This window comes from Castor canadensis, chromosome 6, assembly GCF_047511655.1.
Source record: "Castor canadensis chromosome 6, mCasCan1.hap1v2, whole genome shotgun sequence".
In the NCBI taxonomy this organism is placed as follows: Eukaryota; Metazoa; Chordata; class Mammalia; order Rodentia; family Castoridae; genus Castor; species Castor canadensis.
This window is the reverse complement of record NC_133391.1, coordinates 36,683,722-36,709,377: the sequence shown is the minus strand read 5'-3', so window position 1 is coordinate 36,709,377 and position 25,656 is coordinate 36,683,722. Positions and strand designations below refer to the sequence as shown.

Genomic DNA, 25,656 nt, shown 5'->3' with positions numbered 1-25,656 from the left:
CTGGGAAAAGGAACACACATATCCACACCCTTACCTTAAACTCTATGTTGAGAAAAAGGAGTCTTTGCTATGACAGTAGAACAGCTCTCCCTGGCAGCTGCAACTGGGACAACTAATGTTTGTTAAAGCTGCAAGTCATAATTTATTAACTATATTAATAAGTGTAAGGAGATCAATTAGGAGAATACTATACTGCTCAAGGTGGCTGATGCAATGCAGAAGAGTAAAGATGGAGCTTTGAGTCCAGCCACCTTACAGTGAAGTTCTCCTGTATCTGACCCTGTCATCAGAAGTATGAAACAGATAGTGCATGTAATGACAGTTACAACAATGACAATCATGATTGTAACAATATGATTCAAATAATAAGACTTGAAGAATAACAAGAGATGTCAGGCAATGGGGAACACTAAGACATAAAGAATTAGAGGGAAGCTTAGTGTGTTACTGCAAACCTATAATCCTAACACTCAGGAGGCTAAGGCAGGAGGATTGTGAGTTTGAGGACAGCCTGGGCTACATTAAGAGATACTGTCTCAACACCCCCCCCCAAAAAAAACCAACAAAAACAAAAAAATGAATCAGAATTTTGTTTTTCCAAAGATCATGGCATATACTGGTATTTCAAAAAGTTTAAGGTCTTATTTATTGAGACATCAAGTATTATAAAATAGGCACATGATGAAATACCCTGAACCACTCATCCTCAAACTCTAGGGTTAACAAGTATGGGAGATTACTAGGTGGGCATGGTGGAGCACACCTGTCATCCCTGTACTCAGGAGGCTGAGGCAGGAGGATCGAGACGTTGAGGCCACTCTGGGCTATGTAGAGAGACCTTGTCTTAAGAAAAAGAATGCTGGGTTCCATGGTCAGTTTCCCACTCATTGGGTTCAGGGTACATTCAAGAATCGCATAGCTAACAATTTCCCAAGAAGTGCAGATGGTTTTGGTTCCAAAACCACACTTTAAGCCTTTCTGCAAAGGGAGAGGATGAATGTTTATTGAGAAGGAAGGGAAAAAAAACCAATTACTTAAAACTATCTTGGGCCAGGCTTGGTCAAATGTTTACATAGCTTATCTCATTTAGTCCTCACGACATCCCAAAGAACAGTGGTTTCTCAGACTCTTCCAGAGCAGAGAAGAATGAGCACATCACACAAAGGGCACACCTAGGCCGTCCTCCAGCAAGATGAAATTTCTTCAGTGACTCATCTTAAAAATTCATATAAATTTTTGCATTGTTTCAAATACTGCTGCTTGTTAGGAATTAGATATAATTCTAAAAATTATTTATCTAATTGCTCAACTCTTAGACTCAAATTGGCCTTTGGGAACATGAGGAAGTGGATGGCTGAAACAGCAAGTAAACAGATGATTTTAAACTTGTATCTCCCTAGGCCTACAGTTCTCTACAGATAATCACATATCACTACTTTAGTCTGCCATGCCATGTGAACGGTTTATCAGATTTCTCTCTACTGCTCTTCTACAGATGATCTCCTGTTCTAGCCAATGTGGACCCTTTGTTGTTACTTAGGCTTTCATACTTTTTCTGTAGAAAAGTGATGGCACTGGGGTTTGAACTCAGGGTTTTGTACTCACAAAGCAGGTGCTCTACTGCTTGAGCCACACCATCAGTCCATTTTGCTCTGGCTATTTTGAAGATGGGGTCTTGAGAATTTTAAGGCCAGTCTTGAACCTTGATCCTCCTGATCTCAGCCTCCTAAGTAGCTAGGATTACAGGCATGAGCCACTGGCGCTAGCTCATCTCATTATTTTTTGCAAGTGGAAAGCTTCTGCTTTCATTTTGACCTACCAGAATCTTACCATTCCCTTTAAGGCGTGGCTGAAATGCCCCCTTGTCCCTCTGAAAATCAAATGGCATTTCTATAAGGCTGCTGGACTAATTGCCTCGTGAATTCATGTCTCCACTGCCCAGACATGGTTTAATGCCAGTGGATATGTAATTTTCTTGTAAATTCCTTTGTGCAAATAATCTCAAGGGCCCTAATTTACACATACCTCTGCAAAGAAATGGTTCTATATGACAATAAAGTTATAAGGGAATTCAAAAAATGTTTAGCCAGGTGCAATTATGCACATCCATAATCCCAGTACTTGGGAGGCTCAGGCAAGAGGAGTCTGAGTTTGAGATTTGAGGTCAGCCTGGGCTACATAGTAAGACCCAGTCTCAAAAAAAAAAAAAAAAAAAAATAGTACTTGAAAAATATATTTAAAAAATAAATTCCCAAACCAGAAGCTTTAGATAGTGATGAACTTTGTGATTCTGAATTAGCATGAAGTCTAAAAATGCAGAAGTAATAGACTTTTATAACTGGAAGGGTCCTTGAAGGTCATTTAGGATAAGCCCGTCTTAGAGTAGAATTTTTGGAACTTGCTTTATATTATGATCAGAAGTCCCATTTGTTTAGTTAATGTTTTAATTTCCATTTAGTTGGGCTTTGGTTTCTTTTTTTTGGCAGTACTGGGGCTTGAACTCAGGGCCTCATGCTTGCTAGGCAGGTACTCTACCATTTGAGCCACTCCACCAGTGAGCTTTGGTTTCTTTATATTGTGATTTCATTGCTACCTGAAGAAAGCTTTTTGTATTGAAAAATGGATTTTTCCTGAAGGGCCAGTAGTGACTTTGGTCCAAAGGAGAGTCCTTTGATTTTAAAGGTCAGTAACATTAGTGATGCTAATTCTGAAGCTCTGAGAAATGAATCCTTACCCCCAACTGCAATTTTTCATCAGTCAGACAGCCAAGCCACAGTCATGGCCAAGACTCTTGAACACTCATACTCAGCAGGGTGGCCTTTGCTCCATTTGGTCAGCACTACTTTGGACACTCAGAGGTATCTCACAATCTGATAACATCTTGGTTTAGCCAGAAAGTGAAGAGAAAGGGTTATCAAGGACATTTATCTTTTCCACCTGTGACATGTTCCTCTTAGTCCCAAAAAGGTCATGAGCAAGACTCTACAGGCAGGACTGAGTGTGACCTTCAGCAAGTTATTTAACCTTTGTAGGATCTAATTTCCTATCTGTACAAGAGAAATAATAAGAGTACTGTAATTATTTAACAGGTAATTGGTAGGTTTCAGGGGATTGCTTGTGGCACATTTAGGACAATGTCTGGCACACAGGGATAGTAACATCAACATACCATGAATCAGATTCTCTTCTCTATATAGATTTCACTCCTTCCTTGTTCAGTTATGATACCAATACTGACTCCTAAGATTGCATCTTTAGCCCAACTTCTTTCCTGTGTTCAAGACAAGATTCCAGAACTCCCTTGAAACCTAAAGTAAATCCCAAACCAGATCATTACCTGGCACTGAGTATCTGACCTTCCTCTTGACCTCTGTGCCTGGCTACCCAGGTGGGATGAAGTCTTTCTTTCATTCTTTTTTTTTTTTTTTTTGTGGTGCTGGGGTGGAACTCAGGGTCTTGTGTATGCTAGGCAAGTGCTCTACTACTGAGCTGTATCCCTGGCTCTCGCTTTTTAAAATCAAAATTTCACTACATAGCCCAAGCTGGCCACAATCTCAGGATCCTTCTGCCTCCCAAATGCTGGGATCACAGGCTTGTGCCACCACAACTACCATCTTTTTTGGGGTGGGTGGGTACTACTTCTTTTATCTTCTAGTTAACCAGCTGCCAAGTCATTCATTCATATATTCACTTACCAAGCCTTTCAACTCTGGGTACACTGTGGTGGACAAAACTTGGATGGTTTCTGCCCTTATCTACAAATACATAACTACAAGCTGTAACATATAGTTAGAAGAAAACTTCAGTAAGCAGGAGAAAGTGTAACAGGGACATAATTTAAAATGAGAGTCAAGAAAGAACTCTCAGAGGAAGTGACAATTTGAATGAAGACCTGAAAGGTAAAAAGAAGTCTGTCAGGTAAGTAACAGAGGGAAGAACTTTCTGGGTAGCAGGGTCAGTGTGTACACAGGCTCTGAGGTGGGAAAACTTACTGCCCTCTCTGAGGAACTAAGAGAAGGCCATGTGGCTATGGTTGTGGACTCGCTTGAGATGAGGCTGGGGCAGCAGGCAGGGGCTTACCAGCCAGGTGTGGAAGCCCCTGAAGGGTTCTGAGCAGGAGAGGCACAGGATCAGATCGCCCAGGCTGCTTTTGGAGTGGACTGGAGAGGGCAAGAAGAGAATTAGAGACTAGTCAGGAGGCTGCTCAGGTGTGTCTAGTGACAGATGGCTGGTGATGGAGAAAAGTAGATGAATTTGAGATACAACTGGGAGGTTATATTGATAGGACTTGGTGACTGGGATGTAGGCAGAGTGACAGGGAGGTGACAAGGTTGATTCTCTGGTTTCTGGCATGAGCTGCTATATAGATGAAAGTGCTTACAGAAGAATCTACCTTCCAAATGATTCTGTATTGCTAAAATCTTACACAGATTCCTTTTTTCTCCTCTCATTAGAACTTCCTACCTAGATCGCTATTCCTTCTTATTGGTTTTCCTTCCTCTTGTCCACAATGATTTCAAATCTCCCTATGTTATATTATCTTCCTAAATACAGCTCCAGTCACATTATTCCCCATTCAAAAAAATCAAACAACAACAGACTCCAGTGGTTCCTTATCACCTACTTAAATACGAATGCTGTAGCTTCGTTTTCAAGGTTCTTAAAAATTAACAGTTCCAGTCCTATTTTCCAACACTTCTTTACTTAAGTCCTAGTCAGTTGAACTGGACTACTTACAGTTCTTTGAATGTGTCATCCGACATTCCTACCCCAGTGCCTTTGCTCATGCTCTTCCTTAAGTCTTTCCATCCCCATCTACAGAAACCATACTCAACATCCAAAGTTCACTATTTATGAAATGTCCCATCTTTAAATTTTATAATGTTTTTTACTCTTTTACAACACTTAGGTTTCTGCCTCTTATTGGAGTTATTAGTATACTTATCTTATGCTCACTCCCTACCCCTTAACAGACCACAGTGTGCCTGTGAGTGCATGGTTCTATTACTCACTCTGCTCCCACTGCTCCTGCCTTTCCAAGGTCAAGAATATTGCTTCATCCATAGCAGTTACATTTTATCGAATTTTTTAAAACAGTTCGTCTTATTAATTATGTTAAGGAGTGATGAGATCCAAGTTGTTGAAGACATGTTACCCATTAGCATTTGTCAGCAGGAGGGCTCATGGCTCTTTAGCACCCTTTCAAACTCCTTACAATCACCTGTAACACACACACATACACACATACACCCTTTTAATAGTCTTTTGGCTATTCAAAATACCCTATTATAACAATCCACGTAAGTTTCCTCTTTCCTTGAAGTATCGAATATTAAAAATGAGAAAGGGGAAGGGGATGCAGCTCAGTGTTTGAATGTTGCTTAGCATGCATGAGGCACTGGATTCATTCCCCAGCACACCTTCCCCAAATTATAGCCTCAAAGTCAGGACTTTTCAAACTGCTTTTTGTAACTAATTAATGGGTCATGAAATCAATTTAGTGGGTCATAAATAATAGTAAAAAAAATGTAAAGGTGGATATTTTTTTCCTGAACTTTGTTTCAAATACATATATACACATACATTTGTGTATTCTGGGTCATTATGTAAAATCTATTTCTTACCATAGGTTCTACTCAAAAAGGTTTGAAAGCTAGTGCTTTTATGCTTTGCACATGACCCCAAGATCATCATATATAACTTAAGTAGACAAAGTAAGATGTGGCTGATGGAGTAGCTCAAGTGGTAGAGTACCTGCCTAGCAAGAGCAAGGTCCTGAGTTCCTTAGTACCAAAAAAAAAAAAAAGTAGGGTGTTAAGAAAATAGTGATGAATATGATCAAATTATTTATACTTGAAATATGAATGATACTCTTAACTCTTCCCTTGAAAGGTGTTTAAAAGCAAATGAGTATGTGAGTCAGAAATAATTTTGTACTACAGACCTTCTTGGTAGCTCTAGTTTTCCTCCAGCATCCCAGTTCCCTGAAAGAACTAGGTTTAGTTAGAACCAGAAACTCCTTTGCTGAAAGACTCCTGGTTTTTAGGTTACAATACACAGAAGTGGTAATCCCTTTGTAAGGAAAATGTACTTACAACCAAACGTACTCCTTCCATGCACACGTCCTGCTTATCAATTTATATTTATTTACATGTATATATTTAACCTATGCCTAGAAATACAACCATACACATCCACATCAAAGAGCCATAACTGGGCTAGGGATATAGCTTAGTGGTAGAGTATTTGCCTACCATGCATGAGGCCCCAGGTTCAATCCTTAGCACTGTTTAAAAAAAACAAAAAGCTGTAACATAAGCCCAAAGTTGATCTAAAAATGAGAAATATGGACTGGGGAGTGGTTCAAGTGGTACAGTGCATTTAGAAAGTGAGGCCCTGAGTTCAATCCCCAGTACACAAAATAAAAATAAAAATACCACAAAGTACCCAAGGAAATAGTATATGTGAGATAGGAAGGGGGGATATGGGAATGGTAGAATGGGCAAGGGGCGCAGGAATGTGGTAGATATGTTACACCAAGTGTTTATTACCTTGATGACTGGTAGTAATGAGAGTAGATGACAGAAGTGGTGTAGGGTATGGAGAAAACACTTCCCTAGTCAGCTGTACATAGCAGTACCACCCAGGAGTCTGCAGACAGTATTTGATTATGTCAGCACACAAACCACAAATTCCAGGTCCTAATTCCAGCCCTAGCTCCGCTTAACAGGTTGCCCTTATAATTTGTTGCTGCTTGTGTTATATTCTTAATTTATAGTTGAGAAATCAACAGAGGGCTTCCTTCCTAATGAATGTAAACACTCTTAACTGCCAATTCCAGTTCCAACAAAATAACTGGGTCAGAAACAAGGTTCAAAGAGTAGGAAGTTCAAAGCTGATGTGGTACAAACAGCCCTTTTTGAGATACTGATAAGTTTGAGTTATGTCTGAGTGACAGCAAGTTGTGCAAACTGCACAACCTTCCACCTCTAAATTCTACAAGTGAGGGAAAGGTAACATTTACTTGGAATAAAGATCATCTTGGTTAGATATGTAATAGGCAAATAATGACATTAGCCAAGGTTGTTTAAATATGAATTAATGCCTTTCCCATTATCTAGATTGTGTTAGTACCCTTTGGTGATATTACATGTTAGTGTCTCTACTGACTTCTGGATAAATTCTAAGCTTCTTTTTGGCATTTAAGCCCTTCCACATCTGCCCAACCTTATCTCAAACTTTTTACAGTTCAGGTCTCTAATCCTTTGCTCTTGCCCCAGTCATTTTTCCTTATCCCTTTAGATTTGCTTGATTTTTCCCCACCCCTAATCTCCTCTCCCAAGCTAAAGTTCTACACTACACCTTCATAAAAACTTCCAATCACTCAAATTATCTATCTCTCTACCTACCTATCTATCTCTGATCTCAACCTTTGAGTTCCTACAGGACTTGACAGCAATTCTGTGTGGTAGGCATTGTTGTCTTCATTTCATAGATAAGAACATTAGGCCCAGAGAGGTAAGTGGCTTGCCTAGGGTCTTACTTTGTGAGTAGTAGCTAGGTGGAGTCTGATTCTTTTGCCTTCAAAGCCTACACTCTTTTTCATTGTACCATGCTGCCTCCATGTATGAAAAACCATGGAGTAAGGATGTGGTGGTTAAAAAAAAAAAAGCCTATAAACCGGTTATAATACAGCTTGTTATGACATAAATTCAGACACATCACATCCTTTGAACCAGGTGGGTAATAAACGCTTGGAACAGCATGGAGTTTTTAAGGGGGTTGTCAGTCCTGTTTCCCAAGTTCAGTATAAAAATGGTATTCCAGGGTGACAGGTGGGTGGCTAGGGGTGGGGAGAAGCAACACGATTTAAGAAGGAAATACCAGAAACGGGACAGAAAAGAGATGAAATGTAATATAACCTGGCAATGCCCACAATAGAATTAGAATATGATGGTATGGCTATGGTGCTGAGGAGGCCCATAGGGCTAAAATAACCCAAGTTAGGGGGCCAATGCCTACCGATAAGCGCGCATGTGTGGGGGCTGTTAATAACAGATAGCAGTACACATGGCCAGAGTGGAACTCAAGAGAGCGGCATATGGACACAGGTCGTAGAACATGGCATAATGACAAGGCGGGATGCAGAATGTGGGGCCAGCGGGCACAGCAAGGGTCGAAGAGAAAGGTGATGTTAGAGGTTCAGAGGGCACAGCGTCCCCAGACTCCAGACAGGACTGCTGTGCTCCGGGCAAAAGCTGGTTGGTGTTCTAGGATCCACACCCGCAACCCGCAAAGCCCTCTTGGGTTGCTCCGAGCAGAGAGGGAGGTTCCGTCCCCATTCCTCCTCTATTTCCCCGGGACTCCGCGAAGGGGAGGAGGGAGGCAGGAGGGTCCTTACCCAGGAAGATGGAGATGATGAGCCGCAGCGCCTGTTCCGACGCGCCCAGGGACGTCGCCAACTTGTTAAGGCTCAGCTCCTCGAAATCCGGCTGCAGCCCCCTCATCTGCTCCATCGCGGCTCCCACGTCCCCCTCTGCTACGGACGCCATCTTAACTGCGGGCGCCCCCCGGGGACCCCCAGCTCCGCGCGCCCCGAATGTGGGCAAAACGCTGTGGCTTCACCCCTAATTCCGGCTGGGGGCCCGCCCACGGCGTGCGCATTGGCTGTGGGCCCGCCCAGCGCCGCCAGGCCCACATGATTATTGGTCAAACCGGGAAGGGGGCGGGGACTAGCTCAACAAGGTAGGAGGAGGGCGGGTCCGAACGTTTGTAAGGCAAAGGTGACTCCTGTCTAGAAGGGAAACCAGGCAGGTCCGGGACGGGCGGGGTCGGGAATCGGCCCCGGGGCTGGTATTAAAAAAGGCTGAAGTGCACGGCGTGGTGATTGTACAACTCTGTCCTAACTGCTCGGGGGAGGAGTCAGTCGGGCCGAGTGTCCGGCAGGCTTGCTTGCTGCCTTCCCATTGGCTGAGACGGGAGCAGGCGAGAGTCGGGGCGGGGGGGGGGGGGCGACCGTCACCCGACCGCGAGGTTACTCGCGGTCACCGGCGCGCTGGGGTTACTGGGGCATGTAACGGAGAGGCGGGAATGCCTGCCGCAGCTTCGCGAGCGCCTCCTAACGGTGCCTCCCGAGGTCTTGGGGTCCGGAGCCGTTAGGCACGCCATCCGCTCCCGAGGGGTCTGCGACAACCCTGTGCCCCAGGAGCCCTGTCTTTTTATTCTATTATCCCTTCTCTGTCAGCTTTCCGTTGTGCTGGAAGCGAACCCCGGGCATCCGGCATGCCAAGCAAGCTCTCTACCACTGAGGTGCAGCCCCAGTCCACAATGCGATGAGATGAAGATATGCCCGTTCAACACTTGCTATTTTAATTAACATCTCAACTAGTTTTGTCACTATGTGATACAAATTCGAACAGTATAGAAACATGAATCAAATTAAGAGTCTTTTCTTCTTACGCTGCTTTCCATTCTCACTTCCTGGGGGTAACCCTATTCAGTCAGATTGCGTTAGAAAGAAAGAAAGAAAAAAGAGAAAGAAAAAAGAAAGAAAGGAAAGAAAGAAAAAAAAGAAAAAGAAAGAAAGAAAGAAAGAGAAGTGTTGAGTACTCATGTGCCAGAGACTGCTGGGTTTGGGAATATAACCATGACTCAGAAGCCAGGAAGTGGAATGATGCACAAATAGTAGCATTAATTAATTGAAAGTGAGGGCACATGCTCTCAAGAAATGGGTTAAAGTTCTATGATATGAGCATATGTAACAGGAACACACTAAAGGTGTCTTGTAATAACGAGTTTGTGAAGCATTCTTGTACAATGACAACTTACATACTTTCACAGCAGTTAGCACTTTTTTTTTTTAGCGGTACTGGGGTTTGAACTCAGGGCCTTGTGCTTGCTAGGAGGTGCTGTACCACTTGAGCTACACCCCAGCCCCTACTTTGCACTTTTTAAAAAAAATTTTATTAGTATATGTTCATTGTATGGGGGGATTCATTGTGACTCACTTTGCAATTTTAAAGCACATTTATCCATATTATTACACTTAATTTGGCTGTGCAACAGGATTTTTATTATTATGGTGTTCTCTTACAGACACAGAGAAATTTAGGAACTTGCTAAAGTTCTGTTCCCAGTAAGTGGCAGAGACAGAATTTGAACCTTAGGTCTGTCAAATTCCCCCTCCTCCTCTTATAATATTATCTCCCCAGGTTAGAGTTGAAGAGCCTGACATATCTCTTCCTGATGGCATTACCTCCTTCCTTTCTGAGAACCAATATGTGATATATATTCACACATATCATATATATATGAATCCAATCTGAGTCAACCACTTGGCTGATTTTGGTATATATTTTCAAGTGTTTTTCTGGGTTTTTTGTGGGACAGGGTTTCTTCTTTGCAAAGCAGGCACTCTACTTCTTGAGCCACACCTCCAGTCCACTTGGCTCTGGTTATTTTTGGAGATGGGTTCTCAAGAACTATTTGTCTGGGGTGGCCTCTAATCTCAGTCCTCCACATCTCAGTCTGCCAAGTATTACAGTTGTGAGCCACTGGTGCCCAGCTTCCTCCTCCTCCTCTCCCCCTCCCCCGCCTTCCTTCCTCTCTTCCTTCTCCTTCTTCTGTTTTTTGTATTATCTTTAAATTGTGGTGATGTGGATTGAACCCAGGGTTTTGAACATGGTAGACATGGTGATTTGCCACTGAGCTGCATACACCACCCCCAGCTCATGACTTTGGTATTTATCAATCCATTGCCTGTTTTTATACTTTCAGAAACAATATGGGGTATAATTCGCATGCTTTAAAACTTTATATTAATGGTATTGCAATGAATTTATCATTTGCAATTTGGTGATTTTTTTGGCTTTTGGCTTTTTTTCGGGGGAGGCAGGGGAGTGTCTAGTTGTCTGGAGCTCAAGATCATCCTGCATCTGCCTCAGGAGAACAGGGATTATAGATGTGTACCACTATGCCTGGCTTTTGCAATTTGTTTTTATGTTTGACATCTTTATTGAGATGTATTCATCAAACAGTATAGAAACATGTAGCTGTAAACATTCATCCTAACTGGGATGTAACATTCCATTGTATGTTTCTACCATAATTAATCTTCCATGATAATATTGAGGAACACTTGTATTGTTTTCTCTTTATTTCCTTATTTACTTAACTGACATATTGATTTATTTCTCTTACAAACATTACTGTAATGGACATTCTCCTTTAAGCAAAGTTAGGGTTTCTCTAGGATTGTGATTTTTAATTTTAAAAAAATTAACTGGGATATGCTGTAAAAAAACACATTGCTACTCACTACACATTACATGTTTATGCAATACACACAAATACATATACTGTTCACATGCATGTATGCATTGCACACTGCCATGTATGTATGTGTTCTCTGATAATTTCTATTCTAGTTCATTTTTCAATATTGCTGGCCAGGGCCCACTAATTTCATTGCAGTATTTATTAGTAGTTCGTTATCCTCAGCTTAGAAACACTCCTTTAGGATTTGTAACCAGGAAGGGAGTTACAGATTGTAAGGTATACACACTTTCAACTTTACTAGATTTTGCATAATTAAAGTATTTGGCTCAATGTTATTTAAGACTCTTAAAATCTTTGAGTTGCTAAGTCAAGCAAAATATATTTGTTAAAGCATTTAGTTAGCAAGACCCTGTTAAAAAATATAGAAAGGGCTTGGAGATGTAGCTCAGTGGTAGACTGCTTGCCTAGCATGGGTGAAGCCCTGGGAAAAGAAAGAAAGAAAGAGAGAAAGAGAGAAAGAGAGAAAGAGAGAAAGAGAAAGAGAGAAAGAGAGGAGAGAGAGAGAGAGAGAGAGAGAGAGAGAGAGAGAGAGAGAGAGAGAGAGAGAGAAAGAAAGAAAGAAAGAAAGAGAGAAAGAGAGAGAGAGAAAGAAAGAAAGAAGAAAGAAAGAAAGAAAGGAAAGAGAGAGAGAGAGAGAAAGAAAGAAAGAAAGAAAGAAAGAAAGAAAGAAAGAAGGGAAGGAAGGAAGGAAGGAAGGAAGGAAGGGAAATTAAAAACTAAAATAGTTTTTAGTGCAATTAATTTGTGTTAATAAAAAAGGATGGGAAAGTATATAAAGTAGTTTCTCTTTGTGTTATATAACCAGATGACATGTGCCCCCTTCTTGTCTCTCTGGCTCTGTTGACACAACAGGTGCTTATTTGCTTTTCTCCTCAGGTGTGTTTGGTCAACCACATTCTCTTCATTCTTCCGGGTGTGCCAGAGCAGCACCTCTGTCACCAATTACAGTAGCTTGTGAGTGTGAGAAGACAAGATTAAAATTTAGGACCTTGGACTGGAGACTTGACCCAAGTGGTAGAGCACTTGCCCAGCAAGCTTGAGGCCCTGAGTTCAATCCCCAGTACCACAAAACTAAATGAATGAAATAAAATCCACAAAAGATTATGAGGTCTATTGTTTTATAATAAAAGCACATTTATCTTCAAATATTTCTTTTTTTTTTTTTTGACATTACTGGGATTTGAACTGAGAGACTCATACTTGCCAGGCAGGTGCTCTTACCACTTGAGCCATTTCACTGCTCTTTTTTTGTGATGGGTTTTTTCGAGATAGGGTCTCCTGAATTATTTCCCTGAGCTGGCTTCAAATCATGATCTGCCTGATCTCTGCCTCCTCAGCTAGGATTACAGGCATGAACCACTAGCACCCTGCAGTAGTACCCACCATTCTTCATTCTCATTAGAAATTAATATTTATTTGCATCATTTATAAAACTCACACAAGGGCCTCAACTATTCCTTAATAGTTATATTCACTCTCCCTTCTCTGATTCATATTTTTAATTTCCAAAAACTTGTCTATATGCTGGGATAGCTTATTTTTGTTTCATGGATACTATCTGCTGTCTTAGCCTTCTGATAACAATAATTGAGGACTGTGGTGTGGATTTTCTTTTTCTTTTTAAAATTCATTCCTCTTATTTCCTACATTTTCCTTTGGATTTTGCTTACTTTTTCTTCTTTGGTCTCTTTACCATTGTAAGTGTCCTTTCATATGCCAGCAGAACATTTAAAAGAACATTGATTGAGGGATTGGAGGTGTGGTTCAAGCAATAGAGCTCCCGCTTTGCAATCATGAAGCCCTGAATTCAAACCCCATTCCCATCAAAAAAACAAAACAAAAAGATCCCCCCCCAAAAAACCCCAAAAAGTTGATTGAGGACTGGAAGTGTAGAGCCCTTGCCTAGCATGTGCAAAGCCCTAGTTTCAGTCCTCAGGTGTGAGGGTTATAGAGCATCTGCCTTTAGGTAGGCCTTATGGTGCCGATTTGTATTTCTAGAACTTCAGAGGCAAGAGGAACATGAGTTTGAAGTCATTCTGGGTTATACAGCAACATTAGGTCTCAAAAGAAAACAGTTCTGAAAAAAATGCTTTCAAGTATACCAGGCACAAGTGGCTCATACTGTAATCCTAGCTATTTGAGAGGCTGTGATCAGGAGGATCGAGGGCAAATAGTTCTCGATACCCCATCGCCAAAATAACCAGAGCAAAATGGACTGGAGTTGTGGCTGAAGTGGTAGAGCACCTGCTTTGCAAGAGTGAAGCCCTGAGTTCAAACTTCAGTACCACCAAAACAAAAACAAAAGCAAAAAAATCCTTTCAGGTAATTAATTCTTCTAATAGTTTTACATCTTTAAAGAACATGATTAAATGCTCCCTTTGGCAGCACACATACTGAAATTGGAACGATACAGAGAAGGTTAGCATGGCCCCTATGCAAGGGTGACACACACAGGGAAGCGTTCCCTGTGCGGGGTAATATGGAAACATTCCATATTAAAAAAATTCCATATTAAAAAGCATTCCATATTAAAAAAAAAAAGAGCACACATGATTAAGCTTCTGTATTAGTCTGGGTTTTCCAGGGAAATAGAACCAATAGGATATACATGTATATATATGTGTGTGTAATTCCAATCTGAGTCTGAAGGGCTTAGAACCAAAAGAGCTAGTAGCATAAATTCCAGTACAAGGGTAGGAGAGGACCAATGTCCCATCTTGAACACAGCTTTTTGTTCTATTAAGGCCTTTAACAGATTGAATGAAGCCCACTCACACATTGTGCAGTGTGTGTGTAGCAATCTGTTTCACTCAGTCTACCAAGTTAAATGTTAATCTTATCCAGAAACACTTTCACATATACCCAGAATAACATTTAACCAAATATCTGGGCGCCCCATGGCCCAGTCAAATTGACTCGTAAAATTAACCATCACAAATCCACCCCTTTTCAGCTTGGCACACATATTAATCTCCTTAAACTACATGTACTCTCCAAATAAAGACAATGACAAGGTTACAATTCTTTTTTGTTTGTTTTAGTTTCTTGAGCTCACCTTGAACTCACAATTCTCCTGCCTCAACCTCCTGAGTGCTGAGATTACAGGTGTGCACCACCATGTCCAGCTGGACAAGGTCACAATTCTACCTAACATGATACAAATATTCTGTATATAACTGAAAATGCACTAACCTTTCCCCCCAGAAGAGAAGATAAAATCTCTGGATGATGTTTACTTCTTTCTGTCTTTGATCTTATAACTACTATGATGAAAAATTAAAACTAGTTAAATACCATGATATAGAGTCAAAAATCCTATATTACATGGAGAAAAAGAAGGAAGAAATGAACTAGGGATATAGCTCAGTGGTAGAGCACTTTCCTATCATGTTCAAGGCCCTGGGACTGAAAAGAAAAGAGGGGGAGAAAACAAAGATATTTTATACATATATTCATAAGGACTACTCATGATACAATCCTCATTTCAATAACTGGTCATATGGTCATATCAGGTATTTATAACTCCCTTCTTCTACTACCTGTTCTGTATTTCCTTTGCCTTCAGCAAGTACCTCACTCAGTTTGGTTCTTTACCTGGTGGAGTGGTCTAAACCTTGATTCCTGAAGGGTCTGGTTATTTGTATCTTCACCTGGCTCAGGTTGCTGGTTTCCATTGACCTTAATCATAGGTATGGTAATACTAAGAAGCATCCTAGGCTATCTTATGTATTTCAGATGCACTCTTCCTTACCTCCATCTTGGAGTAGCAGTTCAGTGCTCCCTTGGTAGTCAGGATCAATCACCAGTAAGCAAAGCTTTTCCCTTTGCTTGTTGATTCAGAGGCATGAAGAATCTGAAGTGATTGAGCAGCAGCCTTCATTTCAAGTTCAATGGAATCATTGTTGTGTTTTATGATAGGCATATGCCTTCCTTCAAAACTAAGACCAGTAGAAAAGGAAGCAAAAATTTTGCTGGTGAGTCACTAGAGATAATAGTGTATTGTGGTGCCACTTCCATTCTTCCCTTAAACCTGAATCTGAGGTTCTTTCTTAAAAAAATTTATTTTATCATTTTTACAATTACATGTGTATACATTATTTGGGCCACCTCCCTCTTCCCTGAGGTTCCTGATTATGGGAGAAATAGAACCATATACTGGGTGCTTATTCAGAGCACACATAGTCCCCTGGAGAGCATGGCCCCATCCATCTAGCTAGTGCCATCTAGCATTGCCATCTAGTATTTGCATCTTCAAACCAGTCCGCCCATAATATCAAGTCAGCTGCTTCAGGATGATGGGGAACATGGTAAGACTAGTGAATTCCATGAGCAGAGATCTAGCCCACTGCCACTTCTTTTGCAGTGAAGTGTGTTCCTTGATGAGAAGTAATGTTGTTTGGAATATCACAGTGATGGATAAAGCAATCTGTAAGTCCATGGATGTTTGTTTTGGTAGAAACATTCTGTGCAAGGAAGACTAAGTGTCTATTCCAATAAGAACAAGACATCGCATTTCGTGGGGGGAGATGACCCAAACAATGTATACACATTCAAGTAAATGTAAAACGATAAAATGTAAAAGGTAAAAACGATAAAATTAAAAAAAGGACATTGCTCTTTCCTTGGTGGAAGCAGTCCAATGTAATCAACCTGCTACCAGGTAGCTGTTTAATTACCCAAGGAATGGTGCCATACCAAGGATTCAGCACTGGTATCTGCTGCTGGCAGCTTGGGTGCTCAGCAGGGGCCATAGCTGGGTCAGCCTTGGTGAGTGAAAGTCCATTTTGCCAAGCCCAGGCATCCCTGCCGCCATGGTTATTTTGTTCATAAGCCCATGGGGCACTTAGGTTGGTGGCTGGGGAAAGAGACTGACTGTTATCTACAGATTGGGGCATCCTATTGACTTAATTATTAAGCTCTTCCTCTACTGAGGCCACTTTTTTGTGAACATTCACATGGGACACAAATATCATGGACTTTTTACGCATGAACCAGGTGTTTAAAGTTTTGTATACCGGGAGTATTTCAATTTGCCACTGTCCTTCAGGGATGTCACAGGAAGAGATTATGGTGTTGCAGCTGTCTACTCTTAGATGGTGTCTACATGCATGCAGAAACAGGCCTGAGTTTTTTCTTCTGTCAGTTATAGGAAAATTTATAACTGATCAATATAGCAAGTTCACATAAAACCATACTTGCGAGCCAAGAGAGAGAAGGCAGTATAGCAAGAGTGAGGACCACGGGCATTTGAGCCACTTCTTCATGTAACTTACTCATGCCTTCAGAGCCCATATGGGCCCAATTGCATACATATCACTTTCATTTGATGATGGAGTGCTGCTCTGTGACTTGGTGAGTCAAATAACACATACATTCATGATGGACAGTTCAGGTCCATATTGACTTGGTGGCCCATGGTTAAGTATTCATTTTTTTCTAAAGCCCAGTAGCAGGTCAAGAGCTATTTCTTAAAAAAGAGACTAATTATCCATAGAAGATAGCAGGGCCTCACTCCAAAATCCTAAATTCTGTGCTATGATTCACCTAGAGGGTCTGCCAAAGGCTCCAAGCACTATCCCTGTTTCTGCTCACACTTCATACATGATTGGATTGTATGTCCCAAATGAGACAGCAGCTTGCAAAGCAGCCTGGACCAGTCAGAGCTTTTTCTTTTCCTGTGTCCCATTTGAAGCTAGTAGCTTAAGCACTGGGGTTGTAGTCCAGTGGTAGAATACTTGCCTAGCATGTGTAAGGCAATGGGTCCCATTCCCAATGTGATGTGGGGGAAGACTAGTAGCTTTTTGGGTTCCTCAGAAAATGGATTTTAGTAACACACTGAACTACTTAAATGAGGAATATATTGCCTCACAAATCCAAAGAACCCCACTAGGTGTTGTGCCACTTTTGGAGCTGTAGCAGAGGTTAGATGTAATGGCTAACCTTTACTATAGAAGGGGTATCAACAGGACCCACACCACTGGACCCTTAGAAATTTCACTGAAGTGGTCCAAAAAGTTTTGACAGATTTATTTCCTACCCTCTGACACACAAACATTTCACCAGTAAGTCTAGAATAGTTGCCATTTCTTGTTTATGAGGTCTGATCAGCATAATGTCATTAATGTAATAGAACAGTGTGATATCCTGTGGAAGGGAAAGGAAATCAGGATCCTTAGAACTAATTTGTGGCATAGAGCTAGAGAGTTGATATACCCCCTAAAGTAAGTAGTGAGGTATTTTGATGACCTTGTCAGCTGAAATCAAACTTCTTCTGGTGGTCTTTACTAAGAGGTATCAGGGAAAAAACATTTGCTACTTCAATGACTACATATCAAGTACCAGTGGATATGTTAATTTGGTCAAGCAATGAAATCACATCTGGGGTAGCAGCTGCAATTGGAATCATCACCTGGTTAAGCTTACCATAATCCAATGTCATTCTCCAAGGTTCATCTGTTTTCTGCACAGGCCAAATTGGGTAGGAATGTGGTGATGGGGGCACTATTTCTGAAACCCTTCAGGAATAAGGTGTTGCTTTTGGTTTACTATTTTCCCAGGTAGAGGCAGCTCCAATGGCTTCCATTTGGTCTTTCTCACCATAATAGCCCTTACTCCACCGACTAGGGACAATGTGGGGATTCAGCCACCTGCTGAAAATATTTATTCCAATTACACATTCTTGAACTGGGGAAATAACTACAGGTTGGGCTTGGGTGCTGAACTTAAATTCCACTGATTACATGACCTCCAGAAGCCCTACTCTGACTTGTGGATCACAGTGACTTTTGGGTTTCCTGGAATTAGTTCCAGTTTGGAGCCAGTGGCCAATAGTCCCTGAAATGTCGAATTATTCCCTTTTCCTCAATGCACCATTACTCTGGAAAAAGGCCATCAGACCCTGGGAAAGGCTGGGAGAAAGATTAACTTTATACATTTTGATAGTTCACTGGGGTCCTTCTTAAGGGGGACTCACTCTCCCCTTCATTTAAGGGGTTCTGGACATACAAACTGGCTGAGGTCTGGAAATTCATTGATGAGCTATGACTCTCTGTTTTTATAATTTATGTTAGACTTTTGTTCATTTGACTGGCCTAGACCTTTTCTGCTTGTATCAATCAAGTAAGAATGTAATAAGCTTCCTATCTATTTCACTGCTAGGAACACTATGATTGATTAGCCAATACCATTGGTCTGCGAGAGTCACTATTCTGACTTCTGCCTTGACTCTGCTTCTATTGTGGTAACCACACATGCTTTGCCTTTGACACCTGCCACCCAGGATCCAGTTATTCCTATTGCTTTTAGGCTTCTCAATTTGGTGACTGCAACTCATTGTGTAAGGTCTGGCCTATAGGAAAGAGTGATCATAGAGCTCCTCAAGGATGCTGGGGTTCCACTCATAAATTTATTTCTTACAATATTGGTGAAATATGTCTTCTGGAAAATGACTTATCTCACTCCCTTGTGAGCCATTATTTGAGTTTTCTTCCCTCTGTAATTACTTTGTACTTCTGTTTTTGAGAAACTAGTTCTGTCATTTTTCTGCTTCCCCCTTCCACCAAGTCTTGATCTGGGAATAGCCCAAAATAAACCTGGGTGCCTGTCTGCACATAGAGCAGAAACTTCCACTTTTGGTCTGGTCCTGTCCCTGAAGACTTGTCTTTTTCTGGCTGACCATTTAAAAAATAATCTGGGAACTCAACAACAAAAGTAAAGACAAAAAACATGCAAACAGCTGGAAACTAAATAACTCATTACTTAATGAAGAATGGATCATCGATGCAATAAAAGAGGAAATTAAAAAGTTCCTGGAAGTCAATGAAAATGAAAACACAACCTACCGGAACCTATGGGACACAGCTAAGGCGGTCTTGAGAAGAAAGTTTATAGCCATGAGTGCATATATTAAAAAGATTGAAAGATCCCAAATCAATGACCTAATGATACATCTCAAACTCCTAGAAAAACAAGAACAAGCAAATCCCAAAACAAATAGAAGGAGAGAAATAATAAAAATAAGAGCTGAAATCAACGAAATTGGAACCAAAAAAACCATACAAAGAATTAATGAAACAAAAAGTTGGTTCTTTGAAAAAATAAACAAGATCGATAGACCTCTGGCAAACCTGACTAAAATGAGGAGAGAAAAAACCCAAATTAGTAGAATTAGGAATGCAAAAGGGGAGATAACAACAAACACCATGGAAGTCCAGGAAATCATCAGAGACTACTTTGAGAACCTATATTCAAATAAATTTGAAAATCTAAAAGAAATGGACAGATTTCTAGATACATATGATCATCCAAAACTGAACCAAGAGGAAATTAATCACCTGAATAGACCTATAACACAAAATGAAGTTGAAGCAGCAATCAAGAGTCTCCCCAAAAAGAAAAGTCCAGGACCTGATGGATTCTCTGCTGAATTCTATCAGACCTGTAAAGAAGAACTGATACCAACCCTCCTTAAACTGTTCCACGAAATAGAAAGGGAAGGAAAACTGCCTAACACATTTTATGAAGCCAGTATTACACTTATCCCAAAACCAGGCAAAGACACCTCCAAAAAGGAGAACTATAGGCCAATCTCCTTAATGAACATTGATGCAAAAATCCTCAACAAAATAATGGCAAACCAAATTCAGCAACATATCAAAAAGATTATTCACCACGACCAAGTAGGCTTCATCCCAGTGATGCAGGGATGGTTCAACATACGAAAATCAATAAACGTAATAAACCACATTAACAGAAGCAAAGACAAAAACCACTTGATCATCTCAATAGATGCAGAAAAAGCCTTTGATAAGATCCAACATCATTTCATGATAAAAGCTCTAAGAAAACTAGGAATAGAAGGAAAGTTCCTCAACATTATAAAAGCTATATATGACAAACCTACAGCCAGCATTATATTTAATGGAGAAAAACTAAAACCATTCCCTCTAAAATCAGGAACCAGACAAGGATGCCCACTATCTCCACTCCTATTCAACAAAGTACTGGAATTCCTAGCCAGAGCAATTAGGCAAGAAGAAGGAATAAAAGGAATACAAATAGGTAAAGAAACTGTCAAAATATCCCTATTTGCAGACGACATGATCCTATATCTTAAAGACCCAAAAAACTCTACTCAGAAGCTTCTAGACACCATCAATAGCTATAGCAAGGTAGCAGGATATAAAATCAACATAGAAAAATCATTAGCATTTCTATACACTAACAATGAGCAAACGGAAAAAGAATGTATGAAAACAATTCCATTTACAATAGCCTCAAACAAAATCAAATACCTAGGTGTAAACCTAACAAAAGATGTGAAAGACCTCTACAAGGAAAACTATACACTTCTGAAGAAAGAGATTGAGGAAGACTATAGAAAGTGGAGAGATCTCCCATGCTCATGGATTGGTAGAATCAACATAGTAAAAATGTCGATACTCCCCAAAGTAATCTACATGTTTAATGCAATAGCCATCAAAATTCCAATGACATTCATTAAAAAGATTGAAAAATCTACTGTTAAATTTATATGGAAACACAAGAGGCCACGAATAGCCAAGGCAATACTCAGTCAAAAGAACAATGCAGGAGGTATCACAATACCTGACTTCAAACTATATTACAAAGCAGTAACAATAAAAACAGCATGGTACTGGCACAAAAACAGACATGAAGACCAGTGGAACAGAATAGAGGATCCAGATATGAAGCCACACAACTATAAGCAACTTGTCTTTGACAAAGGAGCTAAAAATATATGATGGAGAAATAGCAGCCTCTTCAACAAAAATTGCTGGGAAAACTGGTTAGCAGTCTGCAAAAAACTGAAACTAGATCCATGTATATCACCCTATACCAAGATTAACTCAAAATGGATCAAGGATCTTAATATCAGACCCCAAACTCTTAAGTTGATACAAGAAAGAGTAGGAAATACTCTGGAGTTAGTAGGTATAGGTAAGAACTTTCTCAATGAAACCCCAGCAGCACAGCAACTAAGAGATAGCATAGATAAATGGGACTTCATAAAACTAAAAAGCTTCTGTTCATCAAAAGAAATGGTCTCTAAACTGGAGAGAACACCCACAGAGTGGGAGAAAATATTTGCCAACTATACATCAGACAAAGGACTGATAACCAGAATATACAGGGAACTTAAAAAACTAAATTCTCCCAAAACTAATGAACCAATAAAGAAATGGGCACGTGAACTAAACAGAACTTTCTCAAAAGAAGAAATTCAAATGGCCAGAAAACACATGAAAAAATGCTCACCATCTCTAGCAATAAAGGAAATGCAAATTAAAACCACGCTAAGATTCTACCTCACCCCTGTTAGAATAGCCATCATCAGCAACACCACCAACAACAGGTGTTGGCGAGGATGCGGGGAAAAAGGAACCCTCTTACACTGTTGGTGGGAATGTAGACTAGTACAACCACTCTGGAAAAAAATTTGGAGGCTACTTAAAAAGCTGGACATCGATCTACCATTTGATCCAGCAATACCACTCTTGGGGATATACCCAAAAGACTGTTACTCCAGAGGCACCTGCACGTCCATGTTTATTGTGGCACTATTCACAATAGCCAAGTTATGGAAACAGCCAAGATGCCCCACCACTGACGAATGGATTAAGAAAATGTGGTATCTATACACAATGGAATTTTATGCAGCCATGAAGAAGAACGAAATGTTATCATTCGCTGGTAAATGGATGGAATTGGAGAACATCATTCTGAGTGAGGTTAGCCTGGCTCAAAAAACCAAAAATCGTATGTTCTTCCTCATATGTGGACATTAGATCAAGAGCAAACACAACAAGGGATTGGACTATGAGCACATGATAAAAGCGAGAGCACACAAGGGAGGGGTGAGGATAGGTAAGACACCTAAAAAACTAGCTAGCATTTGTTGCCCTTAATGCAGAGAAACTAAAGCAGATACTTTAAAGCAACTGAGGCCAATAGGAAAAGGGGAACAGGTACTAGAGAAAAGGTTAGATCAAAAAGAATTAACCTAGAAGGTAACACCCACGCACAGGAAATCAATGTGAGTCAATGCCCTGTATAGCTCTCCTTATCTCAACCAGCAAAAACCCTTGTTCCTTCCTATTATTGCTTATACTCTCTCTACAACAAAATTAGAAATAAGGGCAAAATAGTTTCTGCTGGGTATTGAGGGGGGGAGCGGGAGGGGGCGGAGTGGGTGGTAAGGGAGGGGGTGGGGGCAGTGGGGAGAAATGAACCAAGCCTTGTATGCACATATGAATAATAAAAGAAAAATGAAAAAAAAAATAATCTGGATTGGGCCTCAGGTTCATCCAGTGAGCTCCCCTTTAAAAATCAAGTATCTGTTTCCATTTCGGTGAAGGCCTGTCTCCAAACAAAAGGTCCTCTATGCCAATCATCCTGAACCAGGTGGACAATTGTCTCGGGATTTTTTTGTTGTTCAAACTCCACCTAATAAAGTTCTGGGAGCAAGATAAATATGTCTTCTGGACCTTTTCAGTGTTTTTTAAATAAGTCTTAAGTGATAATCCCTCCATCATGCCATGCCAATATCCTTGAGCCTTTGATTTCCTCCCTATACATTAAGCCAAAAGCAGGTCTAAAATGTCTAATTTGCTCATGGCGGGACACATTTTGATCCATGTTTCAGCCAAACAATCAGTTTCTTTCCTAACACCCTGAGCTATTACACTAAATGCATAATCTCTGCTTAGTGAGCCCATATCAATCAATAACTTTGGCTTGATCTGACTTTATGGACCTTCTGCCATTAATCCAAACTCTCAATATCTATTCCCACACATGTTCCCAAGACATCTGTCCATACAAATTAGGCTACTCAAGCAGCTTTTTTTGAAAAGGAGGGTCTCACAATGTTGTTTGTACTGGTCCTGAACTCCTAGGCTCAAGCAATTCTCCTGCCTCAGCTTCTTGAGTAGCTGGGATTTCAGATGTGCACTGTCATGCCTGGCTTAAAGCAATGCTTTTGGAGTGTAGTGCCTCCAAAAAGAAGTGTGACCTCTTCATGGGTCATGCTTTCCACTTTGCCTTTAAGGGCTGGCTGGAACTTGAACCTAATTATAGATTTAGAAGCAAAGAGGTGTGGTAGTGGAGATCTTGAGAAGAATCCGCGTTGTTTTGCCTGGGCACTGCCTTGGGAGGCTACTGGCATTTCCTTAGGCAATGCAGGGTTAATTCCTGAGATGGGGTGGCAGAGTAGGGGTGGAGAGGATGCTTCTGGAGATGGGTCTTTCTACCAGCAAAGAGTATTCATCAAAATTTAGGGGCTCCACGTCCCTGGCTTTATCAAGGTCTTCCTACATATCTGCATTAACAAGGACAGGAAGCCATTATTTTTCAATCAATGCCAGGGACTGAGTTCAAGTGTGTTGTAATTTAATGAGTCACAGAATGAGAGCTACATTTCAACAGTCTCATCACTGAAGCTACAGGAGATAAGAGTCTTCTTCCAGGGACACATGGAAATTTTCAGGTAACTTATGCAGTCCAGAATGGGTGGGTGCAGGGTGGCCTTTTGTAGCCTGGCTTTGGAAGTCACAGAGTCTACTGTACTCTACTGGTTGTGGCAGTCACAAGCCCCCAACCACATTCAAGGGAAGAGGGGACATGAACCCCACCTCTCAAAGGGAGTAGTGTCAAAGAATCTGGGGACATGTTTAGCAGCTAGTATAAATCTGATCCTGCTCTGTACATTCCTGTAAGAAAAATGATCTTGTCTATCAAAGTACTTGTTACCCTCTTGGATTACTTAAAAATTCCTCAGATCGCCATCTTAGGTGAGTTGCATGTTTAAAGGGTCCTTGCTTCTTCTTTTGGATTCCTGTATGACTCCATTGCCTGTCAAGTTGTAATCCATCCCCCAAGCCTTTTAGCCAATTGAGGGAGATTGTGAACCTTTGACCTGGACAAATCCCAGGTGAGGGGCAGGTACAATTGTGTTAGGGATATAAGGAGGAGCCACTGTCAGCCATTTTCTGCTTTCATATTTGTTTAGCAGGAGTGAGCACATGCTTGTACCCTCTTGATCAAGAGAAATTGCCTTGTCAAAATTTTCTGTCTCTTGTGTGTCTGTTTTTGGCACCAGAGGGTTATTAATTCCAACTTTTCCAAGAAAAGATGCCAGCAAAGAATATACTAATATGGTCAATTTTTGGAAATAGGCCAGTTACTTCTCCAGAAGACAAATAAATTTAAAAAATCAAACATACACAGAGATAAAAACTATTCATACTATCATTAGACTTTCACACAATTTCCTTATCAACTCCACCCCACTAGAAAGTCAGTTTTTCTTAAGGGCATGGTGAGTCTTACTTGTGTAGGCATTCAGTGCAAGTTTGTTGGATAAATGACTGAATTAGGGTAGGCATATTGAAGTTTCAATAAGCTATCATCAGAGAAAGGATGCTGTGACAGTAGTAAAATATTTGGAGGAATTGCTTTTTGTCGTCTAATTCTGAAGACAATGGGAGCCTTTATACTTAGAAACTGGTTTTCTAAAAAGCACTGTCTCCTTCCTCAGGTCCACAAATTAACAGGAAGCAGCATAGAAAGCTTTGCCTCCCTGCCTTCATTTTCCAATTGTCTTCATAGCTACCTTAGAACCCAGGAAGGATAGGATTGATCATAACATCTTGTGACACCAGTCACCATGACCGATGATCAACTGGATCGTACACTCTGACCATTGGACCACACCTATGACTGGACTGTTTAATAATTTTGCATATCTCTTGCTCCTTGCCCCATTTCTTCGTTTATTTAAACCATGACTGTACCTGGAAGATGCTTACTTAGCCTCTCCCCGTGATAGGCCTTTGCTGTGTAATAAGTCTTCTTTGTCTGCCCTTCTCCACTGCTTTTTGTTTGGCATATTGGGGCTATTGGGGTGAGTGGCTGAACCTGGCATGTTGGAATCCCTGGCATTGGGCCTCTGACCTTGAACTCTGGTTACACCATTGGAGTTTGACTTAGAGCTGTCACTAAGGAAGATTAACCTTTCAGGTTGTGTATGATAGACTTGAGGATGATGAGAGAGGAGCAAGGGGGAAAGTTTGGAGGCTTCTATCTAGATGAGACATAATGAAGATCTGACTGAGGGCAGATATGGAAGTGGATATGGAAGACATCGAGGGACAATGGCCGGCCTCAGGAAGGACCGAGGGCAGAGAACAGAGAGAATTAAACACAGCTAAGCTTTGGACCTTGGTGGCTGGGCAAAAGTTAGGACCATTAACAGAACAAGGGAAGGCAGGGTTGAGCCTGTTGTTGAAAGGCTAGCCC

At 40.9% G+C, this 25,656-nt stretch overlaps 1 protein-coding gene and 1 non-coding gene across 4 annotated transcripts in view; one reads left to right on the top strand and one right to left on the bottom strand.

Annotated features, from left to right (window-relative positions):
• Nucleotides 1–8,653, bottom strand: part of Lpcat3 (lysophosphatidylcholine acyltransferase 3) — a 38,883-nt gene extending 30,230 nt beyond the window's left edge. The window contains exons 1-2 of one of the 3 annotated variants that reach the window (XM_074076159.1): nucleotides 8,402–8,653; nucleotides 4,081–4,160 (exon numbers count right to left, since the gene is read on the bottom strand). In XM_074076159.1, the coding sequence (XP_073932260.1) occupies nucleotides 4,081–4,160; nucleotides 8,402–8,552 (231 nt within the window). In that variant the 5' untranslated portion in view covers nucleotides 8,553–8,653. The remainder of the gene's footprint in view (nucleotides 1–4,080; nucleotides 4,161–8,401) is intronic. The other 2 variants (XM_020158323.2, XM_074076160.1) reach the window with 2 other exon arrangements.
• Nucleotides 8,654–13,706: 5,053 nt separating this feature from the next.
• On the top strand, nucleotides 13,707–13,810 carry LOC141424439 (U6 spliceosomal RNA). Its single transcript, XR_012449368.1, has one exon. It is a non-coding gene; the product is annotated as a U6 spliceosomal RNA (small nuclear RNA).
• Nucleotides 13,811–25,656: the final 11,846 nt, after the last annotated feature.